The sequence below is a fragment of the Arachis ipaensis genome, chromosome B02 (genome assembly GCF_000816755.2).
Source record: "Arachis ipaensis cultivar K30076 chromosome B02, Araip1.1, whole genome shotgun sequence".
NCBI classification, from domain to species: Eukaryota; Viridiplantae; Streptophyta; class Magnoliopsida; order Fabales; family Fabaceae; genus Arachis; species Arachis ipaensis.
The window spans coordinates 40,582,482-40,603,548 of NC_029786.2; the positions used below are offsets into that span (position 1 = coordinate 40,582,482).

The 21,067-nt window shown below is 35.1% G+C and overlaps 1 protein-coding gene across 4 annotated transcripts in view; it reads right to left on the minus strand.

Annotated features, from left to right (window-relative positions):
• Positions 16,271-21,067, minus strand: part of LOC107625254 (actin-related protein 2/3 complex subunit 2B) — a 14,235-nt gene continuing 9,438 nt past the window's right edge. For 2 of the 4 annotated variants that reach the window (XM_016327847.2, XM_016327850.2), the window contains 6 exons: positions 20,385-20,462; positions 20,170-20,302; positions 17,719-17,810; positions 17,564-17,620; positions 17,356-17,413; positions 16,271-16,616 (listed from right to left, as the gene is read on the minus strand). In XM_016327847.2, coding sequence (XP_016183333.1) covers positions 16,426-16,616; positions 17,356-17,413; positions 17,564-17,620; positions 17,719-17,810; positions 20,170-20,302; positions 20,385-20,462 — 609 coding nt within the window. In that variant the 3' untranslated portion in view covers positions 16,271-16,425. The remainder of the gene's footprint in view (positions 16,617-17,355; positions 17,414-17,563; positions 17,621-17,718; positions 17,811-20,169; positions 20,303-20,384; positions 20,463-21,067) is intronic. The other 2 variants (XM_016327848.2, XM_016327849.2) reach the window with 2 other exon arrangements.

Below are 21,067 nucleotides of genomic sequence, written 5' to 3' on the forward strand. Positions count from 1 at the left end.
CTAGGATAACTAATTAACTAAAGAGATTTAAAAATTAAATGGTGAATTTCGAAATTAAAAGAAAGAAGAAGTCAAACAAAGATTTTGAAATACAAATTTAAAAGAAAGTAGAGATTTGAAATTTGAAAGTATTAAATTTAAAAAGAAAATAAGAGAGGTAATTTTTAAATTCAAAAAGAAAGATAAGATAAAGATTTAAAAAGATTAAGAAAGATAAGATTGAAAATTTAAAAATTTTGAAGATCAAACTTTAAAAGATAGTAAAGATTTGAAACGATAAACATTTAAAATTTAAAACTTTAAAAGAAGATAGGATAGGAAGGTTTTAAAATAAAAATATATTATAAAGATTTGAAAAAGATTTGAAAAGGTAAGATTTGAAAGTTGAATTTTGAAAAAGATTTAATTTTGAAAATTAAAATTTGAATTTTAAATTTTGAAATTGAATTTTAAAATTTGAATTTAAATAAGATAAGATAGGAAAGATTTAAACAAAAAAGATATGATAAAGATTTAAAAAATATTTTGAAATTTGAAGATTTTAATTTTGAAATTTGAAATTAAAATAAGATAAGATTTTTGAAATTTTAGGAAAGATAAACAAAAGATAAAATAAAGAATTGAAAAAGATTTGAAAAGATAAGATTTGAAATTCAAAATTTTAAACTTTACTAGCAAGAAAACACGTGACTTAAAATTTTTAAATCAAGATAAGGAAAGATAGTAAAGATTTTGAAAATTTAAAAAAAATTGAATTTTTTGAATTTTAAAGAAAAAAGAAAAACAACTAAGAGACACCAAACTTAAAAATTTAAGATCAAAGACACTAATTTTTTGAAAATTAAAAGAACAACAACTAAAAGACACCAAACTTAAAAATTTTGAAATCAAACAAAAAAAATTACCAAAAACAATTCGAACACAATAAAGAACACTCAAAAAAATTTTTTGAAAATTTTAAAGAAAAAGATGAAAACAGATAGGACAAACTTAAGAACTGACACAAGACTCAAACAAAAGATAAATATTACTAAAGAAAAGAAAGGGTTTTGAAAAAAAAAATTTGAAAAAGAACAAAAGACACAATTAAAAGAGTAACTAAACCTTAAAGAATACCTAATCTAAGCAACAAGATAGTCCGATAGTTTGTCAATCTCGAACAATCCCCGGCAACGGTGCTAAAAACTTGGTGCGCAAAATTGAACTCCGCAAGTTTCGCACAAATGAACCGGCAAGTGCACCGGGTCGTCCAAGTAATACCTCAGGTGAGTGAGGATCGAATCCCACGAAGATTGTTGGATTGAGCAAGCAATGGCTATCTTGTAGATCTTAGTCAGGTGATTAGAAAAGATGGTTATTTGTTTGAAAGCATAAATAAATAATAAAGAAAGAAATACCATGTTGGCATAAAAATAGGGATAGAGATTTAGTTAAGGCTTCGGAGATGCGTATTCTTTCCGGATTAACTTTTCTTACTGTCTACTTCAATAACTAATGATTGATTCAATGGAAGTCGTAATTGACTAACTCATGTAGCATCCTCATCAAGTTAGCCTCTTCTAAACTATAGCAGTCCACCATATCCGAGCAACTCATTGATGCCAGGGTATTTTGGCCAGTTTCACTGACCCTTTCTTTATTGTTTTTAGGGTAGTTTCATGCATTTTCTTAGGGAATAAGCAAGTTTTGGGTAGAATTCACTTACATCTTGATTCAAGCATACATTGTGCACTTTACATGATTTCATGAGGATTTTGCATGAATTTAATGACAAAGTAGATGATGCATTTCCCATGACTTGGACTAGAGCTTTGATGCACTTTATTGCTTGGTTTCAGGACAAAGAAAGCAAGGAAGAACCACGTTAGCAGCCACGTTAGTCTAACTAACGTGACCTCTAACGTGGAATGGGAGCTAACTTGCAAAGTTAATAAGAAAAGTAATCGCCAATAACGCCCTCGAAGCCATAATAGCCCACGTTAAAAGTCATGTTAACTAAGTTAACGTAAACTCTAACGTGGAAGAAAGAAATGAAGCCAACGTTAGTGACACTTACCTTTGTCACTAACGTTGGACCAAGTTCACAATTGGCCACGTTAAGAGCCACGTTAATTCAGTTAACGTGGACTCTAACGTTGAGAAGCAAGACTTGAAGAACCAACTAGAAGATCAGAAGAGTAGTATATATAGGGGTAGTTTTGAATTAGAAAAGAGCTTTTTGGGGGATTTGGAAATTGGGAACTACTCTTTGTATAATTTACTTTCTCTGCACTTCTAGTTCTAATTTTCATGATATATTCTCCATCTTTATTTTCTATTTCCAGAGCTATGAACAACTAAACCCCTTTCATTGGGTTAGGGAGCTCTGTTGTAATTTGATGGATCAATACTAGTTTTCATTACTCTTCTTCTATCTTTTCTCTTGATTTTACTAGAAAGCTTTCAATCTTCATCCAATTGGGTAGTTATCTTGGAAAAGAAGCTATTCATACTTGGATCTCTTCTGAACCTTAGAAGAGGAATGAAGAGATCATGCTAGAAATGCTTTTTCATGTTGGACCAAATTAGGGTTGGTTGGATATGGTGACTATAATCCTACTAACACTTGATTTGGGAATGCATGTGGTATAATCAGTGACCATACTTCATCTATTCTCATGAGCAATTGACCAAGGAATTGGCTATTGATCAAGTTTGAGAGATTGAATTGCCAAGGAATTGGAATTCGATCACTTAAGATTGCCAAGGAGATCAATGAATGCATTGATTGAGGAAGAGATGAAAACGAATTTGATCCAGAGAATGCAACATCTCCTAAGCCCAATGAATCCCCATTTCTGATCTTACCCATTCTCTTTAATTTCTGCAATTTACTTTTATGAGCATCTTCCCCATTCCCATTTAAATTCTACAATTTACCTTCTGTCATTTACTTTCAGCCCTTTACTTTCGGCATTTACATTTTTTGCTATTTACTTTCTCGCCATTTAATTTCCTGCAACACTCAACCCAAATTCTGCTTTGCTCAACTAGAACATTCCTCTAATTAAAGTTGCTTGACCAATCAATCCCTGTGGGATTCGACCTCACTCTATTGTGAGTTTTTACTTGATGACAATTCGGTACACTTGCCGAAGGAAAATTGTTGAGAGACAAGTTTCCGTGTGCATCACTCATGGCTTCCCACTATAGCCGAAGGTGAAGACCTAAGCAATCCACTCCCCTTCACGATCCTACTCAAAATGCCACAGACAAGGTCGGATCTTCCAGATCAGGGAATGCTGCTCCTCAGACTCTAGCTTTAACACCACAGAGACCTTAGTAACCCACGGTCAACGAGATTTTATGTCACTTATCCAAAGTCGCCCAGGTACGCTCTTGGAATTCGCAGTGCACTCTCTAGCTGTGGTTTAATGCTATCCGGGTCAGGACTCACACGGAACCCATGTAGAATAAGGATGAATGTCACGGTTCATCCTCAATTCATGAGATGAAGAACAAAAATACACAAGAGAATGGAATCAAATGTGTATTGAAATAGAAACAGTAATATTATTAGGAGGTTTAGTAGCTCATAGTTTATAGAAAGTAATGTGATCCTAAACAAGGGTGATCTTCTCCTATATATAATAACCTAATAACTAAGAAGTACAAAAGTATGATAGACTAGACTAAAGGTGTGAAAGTCCACTCTTGGGCCCACTTTGGTTGAGTACTTGAGCTGAGCTTGGCGTCCAATTTGAGGGATGGGCGTTGAACGCGCATTAGGGGGTTGATCCATGCTACCTTGTGCTTCTTGGTAGGCATTTAATGCCCCAAAGGGGGTGATTGGGCGTTCAACGCTAGCTTGTTGTTCCTTTGAGGGCATTGAACGCTAGAAAGGGGGTAGGCCTTAGGCATTCAATACCCAATACGGGCAGGCTCCTTCGAGGAAAAGTATAGACCATTACTTATTATTGGAAAGCTCTGGAAGTTAGATTTCCAACGCCATTGAGAGCGCGCCATTTGGATCTTCGTAGCTCTAGAAATGCTCATTTGAGTGCATGGAAGTCAGAATCTGACAACATCTGCTACGCTTTCCTTGCCTCTGAATCAAACTTTGCCAAAACTCCTCAATTTCAGCCAGAAATTACCTGAAATTATCAAAAAACACAAATCAAAGTAGAATCCAAAAATATGAATTTTTCACTAAAACCTATGAAAATATAATAAAACTTAAACAAAACATAACTAAAACAATATGAAAATGATGCCAAAAAGCGTATAAAATATCCGCTCATCAGCTGTCGCTAATGACACTGCCGGTAAGGGTTTTGAGTTTGGTTTCTATTCTTTTGGATTTTGGGAAGATTATTTGTCGCTGTGTGGTTGTTACAGTTGCCGTCACCGAGCTTCTGGTCACCGCTGTCGTTTGGGATAGTCGTCGGAACTGCTGCTGGACCGGTTCAGAGGTCGCTGCTGCTTTGTGCATTTATTATAGTAAGTATCTCTATCTCGGAAACTTTGTCGTTAGTATTCCATTATGTGTTTTAAAGTTTTTGCGATGTAAATGTTTTAGGATTAAGTTATTGGGGCCGCATGTTGCGATTAAAGCTGTTCTGTTGTAACGGAGGTAAGTCGAGCTGTGGTTTCGGCTGTCGTGGTTTCTGGCCAAAAGAAAAGGTTTCTTTGACACGTTAGGTTTTGTGTTTGACTTGTCGAGGAAGGAGTTTTTCTACGAACTCAATTTTTTAATTTGGAATTGTTATAAATGGATATTGATGTGAGAAATACACTTTTTAGTGATTGTATAAGTCTTATGTATTGTCTGGCTGTTTCGGATGAATATGATTGTTTGTTTGATTGGACTATTGTTTGGTTTTGTTAAACGGAAGGTTGCTGAATTATTTCTTTAAAGTTTTGGAAATGAGTTTGATTTGTTGAAAAAAAATTGATTGATTTTGAATCAGTTTCCTTGAGATACGAAAATGATATGGTCTTTTGGAATTAGCTTAATTTTTGAACTGATTTGGTTTTGAACCCATTGAAAAGGGTTGTGAAGCAGTTTGGTTGGGACCCGAAAAGGGTGGCAAAGTCCAGGTTTTAGGGGGGTCCGAAATTTCTATAAAATCTGAGACTTTGTTTGAAAAGTTATTTAGAAAATTATGAATTTGATAATTATATTATTTTATTTGAGTTAGTTAAGAAATGTATTATATTTGAGTGCAAGTTATTTAGGAAAGAAATTTTGTTTAAATTTTGATTTAATTTAGAAACAAATTATGTTTTAAGGTTGAATTAAATGTAAAAAGGGTTTATATTTTGAATTCGATTAAGAAATCACATTCGGAAGAGTTTTAGTGAATTTAAAAGAAATTAGACTTTGATTGAATAATTTCTTTTGTGACATTTTGAGAGTGAATTTGAAAGTAGTTTTGATTTAAATGGATTGGTTTTGTTTTAAGTAATAGGGATTTTGAAATTGGTTTTGGAATTTTTGGTTACATGACTTGTTTTGGTTTAAATTCTATCTTAATTAATTCAAATAAAGAAGCTATGATTTTAAGGATTTTTAATGAATTTAAGGAATTTAGATAGGTCATTCTCCCCTAATGTCATGAGACTTTACTGTACCTTGAATGTAAACCTTTGGCTTTTGAAAGGATACATAAGACAAGCAACGATCACTGTACCTTGAACACATTTTTATTTTACGTATCTTATTATAGCAATTCTCTAATCCTATAGTGAGAACCAGGGAGGACGATGTTCTCACTCTCCTACAGGTTTTCCCATTTTAGGATATGGACAAAGAAGTTATGAAGCGTTTATTTCATTTTCTATTTACATGATATTTTGTATTGTATTAGATATTATGTTTCCTTTGCCTTTATCTTTTCAAATTTTGTAAGAGGGATAGGAATTGTGATATGCAATGTTTGTAAATTAATATTATGTATATATGTGATTTGTAAGTATTACATCTGGTCTGTATGTACGTATTTATGTTTTCAACTAAAAGGTCCCCTTTGGAAAGGTTATACGGTTTAAAGTTTTAGTCAGGCTCCTATCTTAGTATTAAATGTAAGAACCACAAGTAATCAACCGGTTAATGAATTAATTAACATTTAAAGATGATTTTTGGACTCAGTAGATTTTTCTGAGTCAGAAAATGTGCCTTCTATGAAAAACTGTGAGAAACTGCGAACCGGCAGTTGAACCGGTTCAGTCTGCCCGGTACCACACGTAAAAAAGTGAAAACGGTCAAAAACCTTAGAAAAACATTAGAAATAGGCATTAATTTTAAAGGTTTGGCCCGAAGTTAGGCCAAACGGGCTAAAAACGCTAACGGGTTGGACCGGACCCAAGTTAGACCCAAACCCAACATATAAATAGAGCCATTAATGAACCCATCAGCCCATTACACTCAAACAAACACACTCACACAGCTGGAAAGATAGGAAGAAGAGAAACCATTTGGCACTATTCATCTCAATCTTCCAAAGCTCATATCTTGAGCTAGAGAGCTCCGATCGCCGCACCGTTTGTGGCTATGCATTCCTCGTGAAGAGCTCTACAAAACCTACCCAAGAAAGTAGTAAGGTAACCACGAAATCCTTTCAGTTTTTCTCTTCAAAATTTCGGGTTTATTAGGGTTTTGGGTTAAATGAGTTTTTGTGATTTTGGATGTTTAGGTTTGCTCTAATCTTTACTTAGCATTGGATTTTTGCCATCAAATCTGTTGGAAAAAATAAGAGCCATTAAACCCTTTGAAATTTCAAGTTTGATAAACCCTAGGTTGAATTCTTGTGAATTATGTGTGTTATAGCTTGAAGTGGTGAGTATTTGAACTTGTTGGAGCTTATTGGTGATTGTTGGTGGCTTGGATTGTGTTGGAAAGCCTAGCTTATGCTCAACTTTGGGTTAAGGGCATATAGAAAATCGGCCAAGGTATGGTTTCGGTTTCTTCTATATAGTATATAATATTCATGGATACTTAGGCTAGTGACCCATAGGATATGATTGGATTTGAATGGCTGATGAGTTGTTGGATGCTATTGTATGATGATGTATGATGAAATGATGATTTTTGAGTTTGATATTAATAATTGATAGTAGTATGATGAGAATGAATGATTTGTGAAGTTGGAGAGTGAATTATGTTGATAAATGTGACATTGATGTTAATTGATTGGGAATATATTAATGAGGTTGATTATATGTGACATATCAATGTGGAGGTTGAGGATGAGGAAAGGTGGAGAAATATATGGTAAGTTTGGTGCAATATGCCATAGAGTGTTATTTTTTATGAGAATTGGTGTTTGGAATGGTTTAGTTTGATTTTGATTGTGGTTTATAAAGGAATTGAGGAAATTGTGATATTGGGTAAAAAGGGAATTTTGGTGAACTTTGTTTGATCATAACTTTTTCCTCAAATTTTGAAATTGATTGAAATTTGTTTAGAATTAAAGTTCTTTGAAAACCCTTTTAATTGATATAAAGTTTGTGAAAATTGAGATTTTGTAGAGGAAGTTATGATCATTCAAAGTTGGTGTTAAAAATCTGAAATTCTGCAAAGTTGCAGAATTTCATGATTTCTGATATGTGCGAGCGCACACCCTTGTGCGGACGCACACCCTGCGAAAATTTTGACCTGTGCGGACGCACACACCTGTATGCACGCACAGGCAGGGAAGTGCGTTCTGTTTGCAGCGTTAGCACAGCTTGTGCGCGCACATATCTAGGGAAAAATTTCAACCTGTGCGGACGCACATGTTGGGACGGCCAGTCTGTTAGGGGCGCTAGCACAGGTTGTGCGAGTGAACAGATTCTGTAAGTTTTGCCACTTGTGCGTATGCACACATCTTAAAATCTCCTGGGCGTGCGCACGCACACACCCCTGTGCGGCCGCACACGCCCTGTTTCTTAAATTTTACTTGTTTTTCAACTAGTCTACCTTCCCAACAAGGTTGTAAGCTTCTATAACATCATTTTAAGACTTTTGGGCCTAGTTTTGAGTATTAGAACATGGGATATAACTTAAGAGTTCTAGTACATGATTTTATGATAAATTAGAAAACGGAGGCCTAGGTTTCTGGCGTACTGAGATTGGTTTGACGTTAGGTGAAGGATGATTGATATATGAGATGAGGAATGATGAACTGTTGATATTTGAAAACTGAGTTATGGATGGGCAGTGGTTGAGATGAATCGCGGACTCTGAATAAGATGATGGATCCATGTATACTGAAAATGTTTTCTGAAAACCACTGAAATATTGTTTTTACTGAGATTATGAGATTTTATGTGCCCGGCATGGACGGCGGTTGGATCCCGCCCGTCGAGGTAGCGGCGGCGTAAGGGCGGTGGTTCATCCCGCTTGCGTTGAGATGTGAAGTCTGTGGCAAAAGTATCCCGCTCGCATCCCTTTCGGATCAATAGAGCGTGCAGGCGCCGGTACCTGGACAGTGATCTGGGCACTATATCTCGGGGGTTCCCATATGTGAAAATCCGAAGGGCGACGTCTCCATGGAGATGTGTCGGGTTGGCAGTTAAACCGACAATGTGATATCATAGGCAGTAGGGCAGACATTCATCATATGCATTTTCTATCTGTTTGTTTGATTTGCCGACTTTGTAATTGTATGCCTAATTGAATAACATGCCTATTTGTTTACTTGATCTACTTACCTTGTATGCTTTTACTTGTGAATTACTTGCATTGTTATTAATTGTGCTTTCTACTAGGATTGAGGAGGTTCGGAAGGCGGTGGCGATGGGATCGCATGGAGGATAGATTGGTGAAGGTTGTGGGACAGCGGTGTTTGGTTAGAATAGTATTCCCCTAAGATAGAGTACCCTGTTTAGTTATGTTAAGGTTTCATATAATTATGCTTATTTGTTTTAGAATGCTTTAAATTGAATCTTGTGATGGATATGGAGCTAGGATTGAGAACCTTTGGTTCTCATACCATATTTCTGTTGTGTTTTTCAGATGCAGGTCGCAACCCACCTTGGTGAGTTGCTTTGGATGGTGATAGAAGCGGAGGATCTTGGATTCCTTTGAAGTCTTTTTGGTTTATCTTGTTTATACATCTCTCCTTTTGTTTTTCGTCTTTGCCTAGAGGCTTGTATTATGAGAGAGAAACTTGTATAAGCTATTTTTAAACTGTCAGGTTTCTGTATGGATATGTATACTTGTATATGGCTAGCCAGCTTAAACTCCGTGAGCCGTGGCTAGTTTCCTATGATATTATATACTTACCTTTTGTTATATTTTATCCGTACCTTATGTTTTAAGCTAGTAGCTTCGTTAGTACGTTTTGTGCTTTTCAAATCCAAAATTTGGGCTATATCCTTCATCGGGCTTCTAGATTATACTATTCCTTCTATATATATTATGTATGAGCTTAGAACTATCGTAATCTCTGATTAACCTTGGCTTTACGACGCAAGGTAAAGCTTAGGCTAATTAGGGTGTTACATTAAATATGTTTAAAGTCGTTGTAATACCTAAAGTATCAGAGTGGCGCGGCCGAAAGCATGACATTCTTATAGCAAGGGTGTTATAACCATCATAGGTTGGATTCAACGATGATTGCTCAACACATATTCACAATGGTCAAAGCATATCCAACAATCAGCATCGGGATTCTGCAAGGAGGTACGGAGAATCACTTTGGTTACAAGGTGTCCTACAGAAAGGTTTGGCTTGCAAAGCAGAGGGTCACTGCTAGAATATATGGTGATTGAGAGGAGTCATACAATGAGCTTCCTTGTTGGTTATTCACTGTGCAGATGTACTTGCCCGGTAAGATTCATTTCATTATCCTCAGTTATGTATAAAGTCATTGTCTACATGTGCTAACTGTTGATGGTTTTTTAGGTACTTGGGTCCAACTTGTGACACAACCTTGGCCTGGTTCAATCGAGACTGTCATATTTCATCAGGTTTTTTGGACGTTTCCACTGTGTGTTGAGGTTTTCAAGCATTGCAAGCCACTTATTTCCATCGATGGCACCCACTTATATGGCAAATTCGAAGGCACGTTACTGATGGCCATTGCTCAAGATGGCAATGCAAAAATTTTGCCTATTGCATTTGCTGTTATTGAGGGTGAGACGAAGAAGGCTTGGTCGTTCTTTCTTACGTATCTGCTGCAGCATGTGACACCACAACCCGACGTCTTAGTGATTTTAGACAAACGCAAATCAATTGATGCCGCGTTGAACACCGATGGAAGTTTATGGAAACCACCTCATGCCTTCCAAGCATTTTGAACGAGACACATTGTTGCCAAATTCATGACTCACTTCATAAATAAGGACTTGAAGAAGGTTCTAGTTAACGCAGTGTATTCAAAGTCACAGCGGGAGTTCGCTCAATATTTTGGCCGTCTGAGGGGTGAGAATGTAATAATCACAAACTGTCTTGAAGAAATGCCTCGGTCACATTGGGCGCAGTAAGCGGATGAGGGTTGTCAGTTTGGTCACATGACGACAAACATCTCGGAGTGCATTAACACTGTCATGAAGGGTTCTCATAATTCGCCCATCATGGTGCTTGTTAAGTCCAGTTATTTCTGTTTGGGTGAACTTTTTACTAGGAAGGGTTCAGAGGCCCTTGCCCAGCTTCAAGTCGGTGCTGAATTCTCACAGACATTGATGAAGGCCATAGAATACAACTCAAAGCACAACAACACTATGAATATTTACCAGTTTGATCGGTCGAGGACTACGTTCACAGTTGAAGAGTTAGCGACAATGCCTGGGTCTAGACAACAGAATTAACAAGTGCTACTTGATGAGGGTAAGTATGATTGTGGGTATTTCAAGCTCTTCATCTTCCTTGATGTCACGTTCTTGCAGCTTGCTCTCATGCACGACTGGATTGAAAGCAGTATGTACATCCCGTGTATCACATGAAGTTGGTCTTTAATGTTTATAGATCAGAGTTTTGACCCATACGTCATGAGGATGATTGGCCATCCTATGACAGGGCCCGAATTCGGCCCAACCCTAGGATGATGAGAGTGAAGAGAGGTTGTCCCGTCAGCTCTAGGATTCACAACAACATGGATGATGTTGAGCATAGCGGGCAGGAGAAGTGCAAATTGTGTCGTCAAGTCGGTCACACATATAGGACTTGTACCGCTCTTGACAGTGGAGGGGCATCGTCTAGTTGATGTTAGTTATACGTGTCATTTTAAGGTGGATAACTCTGTTATTGTAAGCGTCATACCATGTAATTTACTTTGTTTGACTAGTTGAAGTTGGAATACTTGTTTGAACTTTAAAATAATGACATTAATTATGACAAAATTAATATTTTCTCACAACCAACTATTGTACAATACACATTTAAAACAAAATTAATATTTTATCACAAAACCTACAAGCCACGACCTCACTTACCACTACGTGGACCAGGACGTCATCCATGAGGCCTCGGGTCGAGACATCCACCTGTGCCACATGCAGAGGTCGGATATCGCGCTATCCTTACCTGAGGGGAAGATCCAGATCAAGTACTAGAGTGCTCATCTGCTCCCTCAGAGTCACATAATTTACAGTGGAGGATGACCCACTAGATGGATCGTCCATGTGTCGTGACTGGTATATAGACTGTGGAGGAGTGGTGTGCATCTGTGAAAAGGGATGGGTCTGCTGTGGCATTGCCAGAACATCCTGCAGCCCATCATCACCCCCTTGATCAAGCGAGTCATCTAGTCAGGCATATCCATCGTCACATCAACCATGTCTTGTGTATCCAACATGGGCTCATAATCTGGCTGGGGCCCGAAGTCTGACGTGTTGAACGGCAGGTTGAACTGAATGTCAAGATGTGCACTGGGGCCGGATCTTGGTGTATGCCCTTGGTGATTGGGCCCGGGATCCGAAGGGTCTAACCAAGGTGGTCTAAGGGACAGGTAGTCTCCAGAGAAGGGTCCTGAAAGATCCCTAACCGTGTGTCCAATATCCTCTACCACATGCCCTGGCGAGCTGACAGAATCTCTGTTGCGGGCAACCTCCGGATCCCCCTGCCTACCTCTCCGTCCACCGTGTCTCCCTTTACCTCTACTTCTCCCCCACCCCCTACCTCTCCCTCCCCCAGCAGCTGGCTGCACCTTTGGAGGGTCACCATCCTCTGGCTGATACAGATCTGGAGCATCTGGGTGGTGCATGGGCAGGTCATCTAGCACAACCCCGCCCACCACCAAGTTTTTGTTACCCTGACCAAATAACTCAATGTGGGCCCACTGAACATATCAAGTCATATATGGCCATGATGGACGCAGGTCAATATGATGATGTAGATGGAGGCAATAGTCTGCATGAGCATCCCACATCTCATGCCAGCCCCCAGGAAATGCGGGAACTACTCACCTCGCCCAAACCTATCATCGTGCCGATGCATCACGTCGATGTTCATAGGCCTGGTTGAATGTGCTGTAGGCCACTAAACTAACACACAACCCGGTCAACCTTATGCCACTTGACGATAGTGAAGCAAATGAGCAGACATTCAATCGCCATCAAGGCTTCAGCCTTAGCTATCCCCAGTGGAACTAGACCATGTAACTGTGGGTCTGTGTACAGCGTCCAATCAACCTGATGGAAAATGCAAGATGCATCACATACAAGATTCAAATTGAATTAACATAAAATTATAATTTTTAAATATTTATCACTTACGTTGAGGATACCGATCCCATTCAACGTACACCTGTAATGCCTAAGCCTACTCTCGCCTCTAGCATTATCCGGACGGTACTCAACCCACCTAGAATACCGTGAATGATTACATATTATTTCTCAATTTCATTGACTAATGAACAAAAAATGCAAAAACGAATCATACCTCTCAACTAGTGGAAATTGACAAGTCTCAAATCCATCCATCCGTAGCAGTGGAATATGGTGATAGGCCCAGGAGAGCAGCAAACCAACACAACCACTCAGGTTGTGCTGATTATGCTCTGTGGTACGACACATCTAGTGGTACAGCCATGCCAGCATAGCCGAGCCCCATGATAACCTGCCACATCTATCAAGGTCCTCTAGCAGGGGGAGCCACTTGATATGTACCCGAGAGTCAAATGTATCCGGGAATAAGATACCCTCGATCACCTGTATGATATACCCTCTCGTGTACCGCAACAAGCGCTCCTCAATGGCGTCCTACTCTAGCTCTCTGCAGACGATATTGTGAAACCATGTGAGTTTGGAAATTTACTTGATCTATGACTTTCTATCCTCTGGGCCCCGAACAACACCCAAAAGCTGCTAGCATGAGTCCTCAATGGACCGTCTAACATGCTGCTGCTCTCACCCACCGATACAGCCACTAATAGGATCACTATCGATCCTGAGTCCCAACTTCACGTTTTACAGGGTGATTTTATATATATGTTGTGGTACTGTAATTGGTATGTTGTGGTTCTGATTATATATATGGAATGTTGAGGTTTGAGTACGATTTTTAATGAAGGTAGAGGTTAAGGGTTTTTGTGTAAAATAGATTTTTGGCCGAACTTCGGTGAGCCATAACTCAGCTTCCAAATCCTCAAATTGTTTCAAACTTATTTCATATGAAAATTGGATTCATGAAGATTATGCTATTTGAAGAACGGATGAAAAATATTTTAAAACGAAAAAGTTATGCACGTCAGAAGTTTAGAGTGCAAAATTGAAAATTCTGCAGTATTTAGCATTTTTGCCATTTTGCATAGCTTGCATACGCGACCTCTGCACGCGATGCGACCAACCTCTCCAGGTTTGGCATCTTGCGTACGCAGGCAGAGTACTTGCATACATGAGCAGTGGTTTTTGAGGGGTTGCGTACGCGAGCAAGGTGTTTGTGCACGCAAGCATGGCAAAAGGCACGCCCACACGTACGCGTGGCCCCTGTTTTAGCAAACATGAATTTTGTGTTTTAAGCTTAATTTTGAACCTCTAAACCTCTATTTTCATTCTTTTAGCCCTAGATCTTAATAGTATGCCTAGTAATAAGATGCAGCTAGGAAGAGGTGGTAACTTGGGGGTGAAGTAAGGTTTAAAAATGATGAATTATGTATGAAAAATGCAGAGAACTGAAGTATATGTGATGCCATGGCTGTAAAAAATGATTATAAATGATTATGAATTTTATTGGCTTATGCACTCAATTATCTGAGATACGAGTTTTCCTGGGTAAAATACCATGGCTTGCCACCACGTGTTCCAGGTTGAGACTTGATACTCTGTTGACCCTATATCGTAAGGGTGGTCGGGCACGTATAAATTCCCAGGAAGGATACCCCCAATGAGAAAATTTTATATGAGAAAAAACTATGCATAGACTCTTGGGGATGCGCGACGGGGAACAGTCCAGGGTTTAGCAACAGGACTTGTCGGGTTGGCTTGATAACCGATAGATGAGACTCATCAGCCATAGGACAGGCATGCATCATATGCATATTGTCTGAATTGCTTGCTTGTGCATTAATTGGGAATGCCTAATTGATTTTATTATGTTATTTGTTATACTTGTTATCTGTATTACTTGTATTCTACCGGTGTTTGCTATTGTTTACTTGTTTGTCTATGTGAATTCATCGGAGTTGGAGAAACGGAGGAAAGGCAAAGAGACTAAGAGTTTTAATTCGGTTTTGGTTAAGTTAGAACCTTAGAGGACCACCCGTTTATGGTTTCTGTTTTCATTCTAGGATTGCCTCTGACTTTTCCGGGACCTTATATCTTATGTATGCGGCACCTTTACTATGCTGAAAACCTCCAGTTCTTATTCCAGACGGATATTTGTGTTTTTCAGATGCAGGTTGAGAGGCACCTCGCTAGGCGTCTGGAGTTCTGCAGCGAAGTGGATCTTTGGGACTTTATTTTGTGTACTATTTGTATACGCTTATATGTATAGGATTCTCCCAATAACTTGTTTTACTTTTGTACCTCTTAGAGGTGTATGGAGAACTAGGGTTTTATGTATGTATTTTGGGTTAGGAGTTTGATATATACATGTATGTAAATATTCTTTGGCCAGCCTTAACTTCGTAGGCTGAGTTAGAAGCTTGTTATTATCTATTCTTGACCCTCTAATCTTGTTTCTGTATAAATATGTTTATGAACCTTAGCTTTCTTCGTACGTAAGTTAACCTTATTCTTAAGTATTGCGCTTTTAATTTCGCGATTTGTTGAAAAGCTATGTAAAATAATATATATATATATATATATATATATATATATATATATATATATATATATATATATATCTTATTATAAAGGTCATAATATCACACCACCTCTGTTTTACGACTTAAACATAAAGTTTTGTGTGATATGATGTTACAGATGGTTGATAAGCAAAATTTTTTATTATAAAAACAAATTTTAATGTGCACGAATGGTTGAAAGTTTGGGGCTTAATTAGCAATTACCACTACTTTTTTCTCCATTCTTAACATCCACCAAGAGCCACTAACAGCAACAGACGCATATACACCTGCTTGCTTAGAAGCTCTTCCTTGAAGAACTAAACTAACATTACAAATGAATGGGTGTAAAAGAAATGAGTCAAATTGGATGCAAATTATATTGATTAATGGGTGTAAAATTATTTAAACTATAATGCTTTTTTTTCTTTTCTTATCGAGATGAAGGTTTTAAAATTTTCAGCAATAACGAAAAAGTATTAGAAGAAATTAAATAGAATAAACTTAGGATAAGTCTCATAGAGTAGGACATAAAGACAAACCTTCCAACATTTCCACCATTGCATTTTCTACATTTATACGAGTTATATTGATTTTTGTAAAAGGTTTCTCCCTCCAACTCATTTTCTTTGTGCACAATAGAAAAATTAATTTGGTAGATGAACTCTTTGGGTGGGAGAAGAAGAGAAGAAAGCAGAGGAAATATTGAGAATTCAGTAAACAATTGATGAAGGGTATGAGGAAAGGATTTTTTTTTTTTTTACAGATACTACAAAGATACTGTTGTTGCCAAATATTGGCCAAAATATTTTGGATAGAGACGTCGATATGTCATTGCCAGACTAATTCCTTGTGATCCGTTGACATACTCTAAAATGTTTAAGATACTCATCAACATTGAGAAGAGCTCTGATTAATTAGTGTTTTTGTTCCTTCCATCGAATGTTCGAGTAAGAGACATGTCCTATAAACATCTATTCCAATCACTAGTTGTTTCAATGATTTCCAGACATTACATTTTAGTTAATATTTTAAATCATATGTCGTACGAATATGGTACTTCTTTACAATCAAGAAGTTGATAACTGAATATCGTACGTCTTTACAATCAAGAAGTTGAAAGTCAGATTTTATAGTAAGACATGAATGAAAATTGTGTGATCAATAGTTGTCTTTCACGTCCAGCTAACATAATTGAAGACCATATCCATATATTACATAGAAACTAATAAAGCATCTAATCCAACTTCGTATATTCTCTTGAAGAAAATTTTGGTAACCTCAACCACCGTTGCCGAAATCGTCCAAATCCTTGAATCTTAAGTCGAAAGTGAATCCTCTTTAGTTTTCTTCCAAGGTTGCCCCATCTTTGTTTCAGGATGCTGTATTTAGATGATCTTACTAGTCTTTTTGTACTACATCCTGCATCTTAAAAAGAAATCATAAATGAACAAAGAGGATGATGTAAAGAAATTTTATTCAATTTCCAACGTTATATTCTCTTCTATCTATATAGTGCACGTTATATTAGACAAGTTTAGAACCTAAAATTGAAATAACAGCAAATCCATTATGATCGCTACCAAATTTTGTTTCACACATATAACATATTAGTTCTGAACGAGAAGAAATTAACAAATTAAATATCTTTTATTTTTTCAAATATTAAAAAAAAAATAGTTTCTAATATAAAACAATAAAAGAGTTAATTTGATCTTTTACTTTCTAATAAATGAAAAGAAAATTTATTTTTTTAAAAAGGAACCACTCTGTCTTTCATCAATTAAATATTAAGAACTAATACATTTGATATTTTAAAGGGTAGGAACTAATTTGTCAATTTATTTTGTTAGAAACTAATTCATTTGATGCAGAATTTATTGAAAACTATTTTGGAGGGTTTATTCTTGAAATAATTTATTACTAGTATTATAATAAGCTGCTATTGAAGAATTGTTTTCGTTTCAAAATAAATAATGTTTAGATTTTTTTGAAGTATCTAGACACAAATATTGGGAAACTAATAAACATAGACCAATGTTTATTTGTCCAAATAATTTTTCAATATAAAAAACTTTTAGACTAACATTTAATTAAAACATAAAAAGTATGTTCATGAAACAAGTTTATACTATGAATCTTGGAATGTGATCGCAACATAGCTGACCTTGATGCCTTGTGATTTGTTCATTAACTTGCTCCAATGACTCTGTATGGTGTAGGACCTGCATGAAAAAGAAAAAAGAAAAAAAAAATTCATCAATGTATAAGTAGGTTAAGCTGTAAATATGGTATTTCTATGTTGTATACAAATTAAAAAAAATATATATTTTTAGCGAATATAGCAAATGTCTTTTTCTATCTCTTTTTCTTACCTCAACCAGATTTTCTAAGCGTTTCCTCATTCTTCTTTGGATAAAACCTTTTGTGGTCTGTGGTATAGAAATGCCAAACAAAATGTCATAAAAAAAGAATAGTTATTTGAACTAGAACTTGTGCATAAGAAGATATTGATATTAACACGTATTACCTTTACATGGTACCTAACATAGGCATTAAAATTTAGTAGATTCCAAACAGTTTTGTCTAGCCTTTTGCCATCAACATGGTGAGAAGAGATATCTGTTAGTGATCATGAAAACAATGTTAGCCAACGATTTATTAGAATCCATTTTACATGAAACAATTCTTTTTCTTATCTTATTTTATGTGAATCCAAATTTCAAATAATGAAATCACGAATAAACTACCAATTTTGTTTTTGAAAAATTCGATTTTGATTTTGGAGACTTATTTAGTTTTAGGAGGAGTTAAAATTTTAGTTTTTTTTTTTCAATCTTTTGGTTGTCTCTTTGAATTCTGTTGTTAAGATAGAAACATAAATGCGGAAGGACAAAGAATGAGAATAATTTTTTTTTTGTTTCCACTTTTATAAATTACAAGAAAACGAGAATATTTTGTCTCTGACCAAAAAAATTGAATATATTTGCTCCTGTCTACACAAGGACGGATCTTAAAAAATTGAAACCATAAGTATATATAATATAAAAATAAAAACTTAATTCTATAAATACTAAAATATGTAAAACTATGAAAATTAAAGGTCACTGGTTGGAAAAGCTGAGTCTAGCCATATTTATATAGGTGTGTGTCTAATATGCAAGAAAAAAAATGTTGTTTTTTACTACTTTGTCCTTTACTTTAAGGCTTAAGCTTTTAATTTTTGGATCATTGAATGAAAATTTTTTATTTATTAAAAGAGAAATATTATTAGAGAGTACTCAGAATTTATTATTTTTGGTCATTAGTTAGTCATTAATGTTTAAAATTATGGAAAAGAATATATTATTGGATTACTAGATCAAACGAATTGAGTTAATGACTAATTAAATGATGGCCAAAAATAATAAATTTTGATGGTTTCCTATCATTTTTCTTATTGAAATAAATAGATTAACTCAATATTAGAATGAACTTTTTGAACTCTTTTTTAAAGTGTAAAAGTTTTAAAGAAATAAAAAGTGTAGCACAATTTGCTTGTTCTTTTAAATAGATCACAATAGATGGAGCATTTTCCATAAAAGAAAAAAAATTATTTTATTAAAATAAATAGATGGAGTATTTTTCTAAAAAAATTTATAAATTAAATTGATCATTCAATAAATTACGAATTAATTATATTTTTTTTAGTCACTTCATTAATATTTTTTGTAAATGGTTGATAACTTAGAATATTAACTAATAGTAGCATATATGATACCTAACATGTTCAATTGGATATTAACTAAATATGTTTACGAAAATCTATTAATTTACCTACTAGATCATATGCGAATATAGTTTATGTAATTGAAAAAAAAGAATTTAATGGATTTTCATCAATATATCTAGTCAATGTCTAATTAGATATGTCAAATATTATGTATGTTGTCAATTAATATTTCATATCATCACTCGTTGACGAAAATTGTTAACAGAGTAATTGAAAGACAAATATGATTAATTTGTAACTTTTAAAGAGTCAATTTGATTAAAAAATCTTTTAAGCACAAATTTAAATTATTCTTTTACCCTTTTTTATTTCTTCTAGTTTTCTAATATAATCATGATTTAATTACTCTTTTGGTCCCTATAGTTTCGCAAATTTTTTAATTAGGTCCCTATACTTTTTTTTTCTTTTAATTAAGTCTTCGCGCCAAATTTAGGAATCTAATTAAAAATTTTGCGAGAGACCAATAGAATAATTAAACCTATAATCATTTCACTTACTATTACCAACCATGCATCCAACATACCAACACCACCAGTGACCCACTCACTACTACATTCAGTGACCCACCCACTACTACATTCAGTCACCTTAAACTTTAAATTCTAAATATTAAATTTTTTAAAAATTTCAAATATTAAATTTTTAATTTAAAATTTAAATTCTAAATTTTAAACTCCCAAATTTTAAATTTTAAACCGTAAATTATTATTTTTAAATTTTTTTACTTGAATTTTAGATGTTTTTATTATTTAATTTTAGATGTTTTTTTATGTTCAATTCTTTTTAACTATTTGACTGATTTTTAAATTAATTAGCTTTTTTAATATTTAATCCTCGTATACTCTTTTTTTTTTTAAGTGCCGTCATATACTCTCTACAACCAAATGAATTTCTATATCCAGCATATCTGCATTTGGAACAAAAAAAGCATCCATCGGAACTACGTTGGTGGTTTGTACTGCAATCAACATATAAAAACTTTAAATTTACATCCTCTAAACTGAAAAAGTTAATAAAGCAATAAAGTGAACCGTTAATTACTATTGATTTTGTAATTTATATGAAATGTGTGTCATACTCTCTTAATTTAAAAATAATTAATTCCTCCCTTTACCACTTTATTAACTTTCTCACATTAAAAAATTTTGATCCAAAACTTTTGTAGACAAATAGTTTGTGGAATAAATTGGTGTGGGATAATAGTAATACCAAAAGAGACAAAGCCTCCATTAGTACTCAAATCCTCAAAAGCTTCTCCTCTTAGCTCTGGAGGAGGAATGGCTGACCAGCTGCATGGTGGTGCCTTGGCATATCTATCTGAACTTCCAACATCCACCAGCTCCTTTCAATAGTCATAGTAAAAAATCAGTGGATAGCGAATCAATAACAAAATCTTGTCGCACTAAATAAAATCAGCAACAAACCTGGAAGAAAGCTGTTGAAATAATCACATCTGACTTTTCTGCGAACCGAATAGGGAATACTGCGATCATTTGTTGCGGCTGTTTACAGCATATATGATTTTGTCAATACCGAAAATTTATGCATTAAATAGAATGAACAACTTTTACATGGAAGAGTAGTTTTTGGTTACTTAATTGCGGCCATTTCATGTTTCTAAAAGAAATAACATTAACAAGTAATTATTTTTTTACTATTCCAACTCTGATTATTTTAAAGTAACATTCTAGTTGGTCAAAGTTAAAATGTATGCAATAATATTTGTTTATTAACAACTTTTTTTTGTCTTGTGAATCTGATCTAAAGGATCATCCCCGGTGATCTTTGATCTTGTACTTAAGGTACCATGTCATCATTAGATGAGTAAATATCGCTATATAACTCTTGAAAGATTAGCTCACTCACAAAATAGTACCATAAATATTTTTAATCATGTTGTGGTACCAAAAGATTATAACATTTCATTTTGTCTCCTGTGAACCACTAGTTTGCCTTTGGTCCTTACTGGAATACTAATTTGCTAACAAATTGGTCCTCACATTTTAAATTACACTTGTGGTTCGAAATTTATGTTTGTTTGAGTGTCATTAAATTATTAAAAAAATTTAAAATATTTTTTTACTTTAATTTTTAGTATATTTATCAA